At 38.7% G+C, this 8,383-nt stretch overlaps 1 protein-coding gene across 1 annotated transcript; it reads right to left on the bottom strand.

The window, feature by feature from the left end:
* Positions 1–1,391: 1,391 nt before the first annotated feature.
* LOC144644060 (putative G-protein coupled receptor No18) lies at positions 1,392–2,878 on the bottom strand. Its single transcript, XM_078503469.1, has one exon. It carries the CDS (start codon positions 2,350–2,352, stop codon positions 1,405–1,407), a length of 948 nt encoding a protein of 315 aa, XP_078359595.1. The 5' UTR covers positions 2,353–2,878; the 3' UTR covers positions 1,392–1,404.
* Between the last annotated feature and the right edge of the window lie 5,505 nt (positions 2,879–8,383).

The following is an 8,383-nucleotide window of genomic DNA, read 5'->3' as shown; positions in this document are numbered from 1 at the left end:
ATTGATTTCTTCCTAGGGGAGTGAAGAATTATTTTATTGAAACAAGGTTGTTCTTTGTTAGAAGCGCAGTTCTAGAACACAGACATTGAATAAGGTGGAAGACCTGTTCGGTTTGAATTCATATAATTTACATGGAATCAAAAAGGCTTTAAGGCCTATTTTCAAAAGACGCGAATACGAACGAAAGCACAATATAAACAGGTTCTTAAACAGCGAGAAATGATTACGTGCTTACGCTTAATGAGGGCCTTCCGAGGGGGTGGCTCCATGTTCCCTTGATTCCTTAAAAATTTTACATTTTCCTGATTTTCACGTTAACAAATTTAATATAATTGTTCCCTTAAATTTTCACAAAAGGAAATGTAGTAAAGACAACCATGGTTCCCTTAAAATAATCCAAAAATAATGTTTCTTGTTCCCAAAACCCTTGGGAGGTCCTCTTTAAAATGCTTGCGTTTGCCAGCCAATTTCGTCTCGTAAAAACTGGCTTTAACTGTAAACTCAGTATGAATGACATGAATGAATTTCTCGACCGACACCACTTGAGTTATCTCCAGAGTGAATTCACCGTAGACGGACTTGAGTTGACGTTAAGTAAAGCAAAGTTAGAACAATGGTTTGAAGACAGTTGTCGACTAATGAAAGGGGCCCCTGGGGGCGTCCTTATATTTATCACTGTCAGTCCGATATACTAAAACACAGATTTAACGTTTTTGCAAAATGACCTCTGTCGGTAACCAGGGAACCAATGTCACTAATTTTTCAAGATAATGTTTCTATTGAAACGAAAAGATAAACTAGTTTTAGTTTTCAGTCAAAAATTAAACGGTAGAAGAAGAAGAAAGCCTATCATGAAACCGATCAAAAATCTAAGGAAACGCGCTCTGTGAAAAGCCCGCCAACAGTCGTGAGTTTTGGTTTAAAGAATCTGATTGGCTAAAGAGACATTTTTTTTGCTTGGTGCGATTTCAGTGGAACCTCGATTTAACAAACCGCTAAATAACGAACCCTCGGTATTACGAACGATATTTTTCACCTAAGTGATAGTAAAATATATGAAAAGAAGCCCAAAATAACAAAACCTCGTTATAGTGAAAATATTTTGCCAGTCCCTTGGCCCTTCGTAATATCGAGGTTCCATTGCAGAGCAAATCTAATGTTTAAGTAACGCATTTTAATTCTGCGAATTAATTGAGAGAATTTAAGTTCTTGATAACAAATGATTAGAATCAGCGCGTGATGAGGACCCTTAATTTCAAATCACTAAAAAGTCAAAGTGGTTGATTCCGCAGCAAGGATTGTGGAATGAATTTAATTCACTAATCATATTCTTTAAAACTATTTTCTTATGTACAAGTTATAAATTAAATGGGTTCCTTGGCTACAGGCTCTAAATACAACATTTTACGTAGCTGTGTTCATGGAGTTCATCGAAACATTTATAATCACAGGGTCTTCCTTCCTTGGCTCTGTGCTGGAAGTGTCTGTTCCGCTTTGGACGTGTATTTTTCGACGCAACAGCACACGCCGTAAGGCAGTTTTCACATCTCTCTTCAGGAACGCATACGCTACAGGATTTGCAGCTGAGTTAATGACAAAGAGGAGATCAATGGCTTGTCCAAGAGGTGCGGTAGTCGTGCACATACCGAACACGATGCAGAAACATTTATAGTTCTCAAAAACGTAACAAACGATGAAGAAGAACACAATTGCCACAGTCATTTTGGCGGCAGCTCTGCTTTCAAGGCTGGAGTCATTGACAGTGGAAGAGGTAGCCATCGGTGCGTGATTGAAACGCAGTTGAGCGAAAATCTTTGATGTCCTCTTCGAAATCCTCCGCATAATACAGAATATTTGACCTGTGACAAAGAGGAATACAAGGACAGGAAGAAGTTGGAAAACGCACACCCTGAAAACCAGGAGATGTCGACTTTTCACTTTTAGATAATACGGTACGGAGAACAATAGTATTGGTGATATCCACGCTACGGCGACGGCAATTTGTATCACCCGTGTAGTCATGAACGACAGATACCTCAATGGGTGAACAACAGCAACGTAACGGTCCACGATCATTACAAAAAGATTTGTGGCGGAGAAGTAGAGAAGCGTGCGAGAGACCAAGAAAAACGGTGGCACGCTAGCGGGCGGGTCATTCAAGTTGTCTATGTTCAACGCGAAGAGAAGTGGAAAGAACGTCAACCCTACGAACAAGTCCGCCACGGCGAGAGAAAGCACAGACCAATTGGCTACCGTGTGCAAGCGTCGAATCGTGATGATCAAGTAAATCACAAGTCCATTTCCAATAATTGTAATAATAGTGAGGATCCAGGCTAAAATCCAGTACCACATTGCTGTGTCCTTAAACAAAGGGTATTATCGTGTTCGAGAATGCGATCACATCCCACTGAAAAATTGCCGCATCACGCATAGTTTATTGTGAACCTGTTTTGATTTCTCAAACCTCTAATATCGAGTCATCAATCAGGTGATTAAAAGAACCCGTCACCTTGGGTCGGATATTCAATTAGGGTTTTACACGACATCACTTATATTCTATTCTGATAAGCACTTGATTATCATCATTATTCATATGTTAATATACACTTTCGTTCGCGTGCAGTTCGCCTGCTAGAGATCGTCATTCCGTGCTCGATTGAGCTGGAGGAATTAAAGCGGGATTTTACTGTTACGACAAAAAATTGCCTTTCAGGTGCAAATTTGTGAACGACTTATTAACCGGATGATTTTTGGAGGTCGTGATTTGACTAATACGTAACGAGAAACAATACGTTTTGCTTCAAAAGAATTGAAAACAAATCGAGCTATTTATAAACCTATACAAGTGCTTACGTAGTTTACAAGTGTTTTGTTATATTTTCCCTTATTGTATTGGACGAGAGCTGAAAGCCAAATACCTGAGTTGATCGTAACTGATAGAAAACACCTAAAGAAATGACTCGAAAATGACTTCCCGTCTGATATAGGAATCGTCAGCTTGTGGTTGTGTATCCTTTAGTTCGATCGCATCAACAAATTTATTCCCTAACAAAAAGCAACGAGAAAACTTTTCACTTTCATTAAAAAACGATTTTAGTGAAAAACAAGTGATTTCCGGCGCTCGCGGGAAGAACAAACTTAGTTGTTTCCGCAACACGGCAATTTGTTCAGATTTACAATAAACGGCCGGTATAGCAAAGGAAACCTCCGGGAAAAACAGTAAGAAGCTTAAAACTGCAGCGACAACAAAAAATGGACATAATTACATTTATTGAGATCAGAAGCTAAAACGTAAAATGTAAAATAACTGACTCCGAATAAGCTATAAAGAAAAAACCGATGAACTAATCGAGTCGTACAAGGAAACTACTATAAACATCCACATCCCTAGACCTATCTAGTATATTTTTTCTGGAATCACATTATGCTTATTGGCTTGATTGTCGTTTTATCTCATGTAAATGTGGGGTATTTAGATAAAAAAAACCCAACTCATTCAAACTGCGGTCTGGAGATGCAAAATGGTGCGGAAAGTGAAAAGTTTTTACTGGGACTTACTTCTTTTTTACAACTTCCATTACAAGACATTTCCCATTGAAAAAAAAAAAAAAGAGGAGAGTGTGGACGCACAGCTTGTCTGTGTTGTAGTCCAGTTGCACTGAGGGTCACAGACCGCATCGTGGTTACTAACTGACATAATGCCCCCCTTCACGTAATTAAAAACGGCCCAAAATGTTAATTGCGGTTTATATGACTTGAAAGCAGACACTACAAAAAAATGAAAACCACAACCCACAAATTATTAGAGCCGGCTTATTTTATCTCTGTTTTCCTTTCACTGACTTCAACCTTCGAGTTAAACTAAGACAAACTACGAGTTTTGTTGAACAGGATCGCGCTGGTGAAATCAGTCTGATTGGGAGGTTGAAACTATCCGAATACTTCATTTATTTTCCGATGCAAGTATATTCATTGTGTTCCGGGGTTTAATAATAAACTGAAGAATTCAATATCCACTTCAGTATTCCCCGAAGCAGTTAACCAGTTTGTTACCCACGAACTTACGATTCTCAAACAAACACCGGATTCTGGGCATGTTCTGTGTATCGCCTTCTCAACTGAAATGGCACGAGGAAAAAAGAAACGCACCAAAACGCCACCGTTAGTCTTCACAACTTCCTAATGATTCAAGCTGAAGCAATCTATGTAGTATTGTTCTTCAATGGCAAACCATTATTGTTGGTTTTTCTATCATTATATAGTTTAGTTTCCGAGCTATTCGAATATATATGATTCAAGCTGAAGCAATCTATGTAGTATTGTTCGTCAATGGCAAACCATTATTCATTGTTGGGTTCTCTTATTATATAGTTTAGTTTCCGAGCTATTCGAATATATAAAACTAAAAATAGGAGACAGTGCTCCTTTAAGGTAAAGAAGCTTTCTTATTTTCGTCCAAAAATATAATGCGTAGGTCTCTCTGATGACGCAGGTACATGTACGTGTTGATAGAGGTTGGGTAATAAGTCAAGGGACAGAGTCACGAGAAAGCGTCTAAGTTTTTGTATACACTACAGGGCCGTAACTAGAAAGAGTTAAGACGACATTCAAAATTAAGCAAAATATATTTGATTTTTCTTAAGGAATACCTTATAAACAGAATGTCGAGGAAAAAGTTTCACGGCTTCTAGATTTCAGGATTTTCTGGAGGGCATTCCCCGAAACCCCCTAGCACTGAAGATCTTGCCTCGTCTATGGCAAAGGTCTGGTTACGGCCCTGCACTATGCTAGAATTATGAGGGTTCACTCACTGATCAACAACAACAACAACAAAGTTGAAAAACAAAATAAAGGTATAATTTCATTCTCCAAGATGTGAATAAACCATGTTCAATGGTTTTTAAGAAATTTTCGTCCAAGTAAAACTGTCAAACTTGAAAATGTCGGCCCGACGTTTTCAATTACATGTTACGATTTGTCGGCCCGATTTGGCGCAGATTGGATAAGAAAATGAGTGCACATATCAAAATCGATCCGATTTCTTAAAAATCTAGCTGTTGCAGTGTCACAGATTTTTGAAATCGGGCCGATTTTTATCCTTTCAATTTGAATAGGCAAACAAAAGCTGGCCGACGAATCGCAGCGTGTAAATTTGCTTGAAACAAATCGGGCCGACAAATCGTAACGTGTAAACCGTCCTTTAGGCCACTTCGTTCCTACCAGTCCATAGCCACACCACTTTCAAACAAGTTTTACGACACGTAGAGTACATTTTAGCAAGGCCAGGCCACTACTATAAGTGGATTTCCAATAAATACAACACCTTGATTGGATTTTCAAGTAGCACTTAATGTAGGTGACACTGCCCCTCTAACTGTCTAGGTGCGCTTTCGTTTCATGTCCTAATAGCTGTTTTTTTTTAATTATTGGGTAAACCAACGGATAGCTAGCGATGCATGAGAACATTTTAACAGTGATACGCAATAATCTGAACCCAAAACAAAGGTATATAACTCTTTGAAAAGTGCGACTACTGTGTAACCGGGGTCACATTTGACCATGAAAACCAATTGCATGTTGTTGGAGCCAGCAGAATAGAGAATTTCAACTTAATTTTCAAGTTGAAACGTGTGTTGAGCTGAACTTCTTTGCTTTCATTCTCTAAGATGGTCCGTTTACTTTTGAACTATGTAACGAAATTTACCAGATTTTTGGACAGCCAAAAATTATATTTGTGTCGCAGGAAACCTAAAAATAACAGTCCATCTTTATTAAAAATTGCTATATTAGAGCGGCTGCGGATGGCTTGGATCGAAAAAACGGATTGCAACTTGATAAAGTAAGGCTTACTTTTTCAAGTTGTTTCCGCGCATCTTAAAAAACCATCGATATTTATAGCTTGATTTCTATACGCAAATTAAGGTGATATATTTCTTTAGATGCTCAAAGATGTTTTGTTTATGGGTTAAGTTGCCTACCACTAATTTCAGAACAGTTTAGACCAAAAATCTGCGAAATCCCCGTGACATACCTTCTTTAACGGTACCTCCGGTAATAGTGAGTCGCACTCTTCACGGCAGGTCGAACTGGTGATCAATATGGTCAATATCGGCCATGGGTAATGCGGGTATGTTGTCGGGATTACTGTTTTGGGGTACATTTCTTTTTCTGTCTTATTGATATTTCACCAAGTTATTTTCAACCTGGGAACTTGAAATTACTTGTTTCGGCAAGGAGTCGAGCTAAAAACGGATATTTTTCTGCTTTGGGTGAACAAATGTCATTTGTTGGTTTACTGTTGAATATAACCGATTTTGTTCTTTTTTAAGCAAATAAACATGTTTATTTTTCACATGGCTCGTTTTCCTTTGTTCTTCCAGGCTGGTTATATTGAATAAACCCCGCTAATTAACAACTGTCTGAAAAGCTGGGAGCGGCTTTGATTGTAATAGGGGAGAGCGGGGCTGATATTCTAATATTCCACCAGGGGAATATTAGAGTTGATAACCCCCTAGGGGAATATTACGATAATATTCCCCTCGTAGCAAATCCACAAGCCTCGCATTACAAACAAAACCACAACTTTACTTTAATAACGTTACATTCATTTTACCTTGCTTGTTGTTACATTATTTTAAATACTACTGAGCAATTGCTCAATTGAAAACATGAGAAATGCGTTCCGGAACTCGTGCCTCGACGTTTGCTTTTTCAGAATTCCGAAGCAGTTTATTCTGTTCGGTTGCTAACACACTCCAAACATTCAAACGCCTAAAGGTTACCTTTTTTGTCTTCTTCGGGATCCTTCACTATTCCTGGCCAGCAGCTCTTTTAATTTGTCATCGTCAACGATGATCTCTCTAGCCTCTTCGACGTTTTCTTCCCATTTGTTTCCACCTGGTTAAAGCTAAACAACCCTTTTGTCGCCTCCTCAATGCTAATTAAACTGAGCGTTTTCGTAGTCCTCTTCGTCCTCCTCGTCCTCCTCGTAGTCCTCTACGGAACCTTTCTCCTGTTGTTAAGTGTGTGTCGAGAAAAAAAACATTTGTTTTTCTTCAGCGTATTCTTATTGTTTTAAGCCACTGTTGATACCTCGCCCATGTGAAAAATAAGCCGGTTATTTTTAGGTACCTCAGGAATATGCGATTTATTCACCGAGGGCGCAGCCCTCGGTGAATTAATCGCATATTCCCTCGTTGCCTAAAAATAACCCTTACTTAATTAATATAGTACTGCAGGTTTCTGTTGGTAAGAAAGCTAATTTGCACGTCTGCGTACCTCGGACACATTCCCCTTCGGCATATTACCACTCGAGTTTACAACTATTTCATGTAACAGCTAAAATAATTTAAGAAACATACTTTATTTTGTTATCAACGAGCACATCAGCAAGATAGGAAATGTCATAATATTTGCTTGTTAAATTTTATGTATAATAAAGGCTAAAAATGTAATTCAAAGATCATAAAGTTCTAAAAACCAAAACGTTTTTAGATCTTTGAATTACATTTTTAGCCTTTATTAAACACAAAATGGGAAATATTAAACAAACAATTTTTTCAAACAAGAATTTTTCCTTACCAAACTACAATACATTAAATTTTACATGTAACAAAAATCTAGAATACAGGCTTGTATAGCTTTCTCCCAAGGCCAGGTCTTTGCAGTCAATTCATTTTGGTGACATGATAGTGGTCTGGGTGACCGAATTGACCGCATGAAATTTTGAGGCCTAGGAACCAGGCAAACATAAAGCCTGAATCATGTGTTTTTAATGCACCTTTCAATGTTAAGCCCGGGGGGGGGGGGGGGTCGGGCTAACCATGGGAATTTGATCGTGAGGTAGGTCCCCAGGGTAGGGATTTTGGTCATATATAAAAGGTTTGAAGGACATCTGACCACCTTTCATGGGGATTTTGACCAATTATTTTGTCCCAGGGGTGGGGAATTTGACATTTTTTTATAGAAAATGTCAAAATCCCCACCCCTTGCCCGACCCCCCCCCCCTCTCGGGCTTAACATTGATAGGTGCATAAGTACAGCTTTATTTTAACCCAGCCTGATTAAGCAGACAAAGTGTCTCCTTGGGTGGCAGTCTGTGAGCTCAGACTGTAACTATCATTACTCTGAAAAGCACATCACTGATAATTAAGAGCTGTGCCGAGGTAAATCATTAGATATATTTATTTAGTTAACAAGCTCTGTTAGGTTCAACTATTGTAACAACCCCCCCCCCCCCAACAAAATAACCTTGAGAGATTCTCTTCTCCCTCTATTTTGGATCAGCCTTCCCATGTTAGGGATGATGTTGGAGTCTCATGGGGAAACAAGCGACTTTGAAACGACTGTAAACAATCTTCATAATGTGTGTGCAGTGAGGATA

Source organism: Oculina patagonica, chromosome 2 (genome assembly GCF_052425735.1).
Source record: "Oculina patagonica isolate OP01 chromosome 2, crgOcupat, whole genome shotgun sequence".
Taxonomy (NCBI): Eukaryota; Metazoa; Cnidaria; class Anthozoa; order Scleractinia; family Oculinidae; genus Oculina; species Oculina patagonica.
The sequence above is the reverse complement of the archived record's forward strand: the minus strand, read 5'-3'. Positions and strand labels throughout refer to the sequence as shown.

Excerpts from the sequence above, each read along its gene's own strand:
- LOC144644060 (XM_078503469.1), bottom strand. The coding sequence starts at position 2,352 with ATGTGGTACTGGATTTTAGCCTGGATCCTCACTATTATTACAATTATT.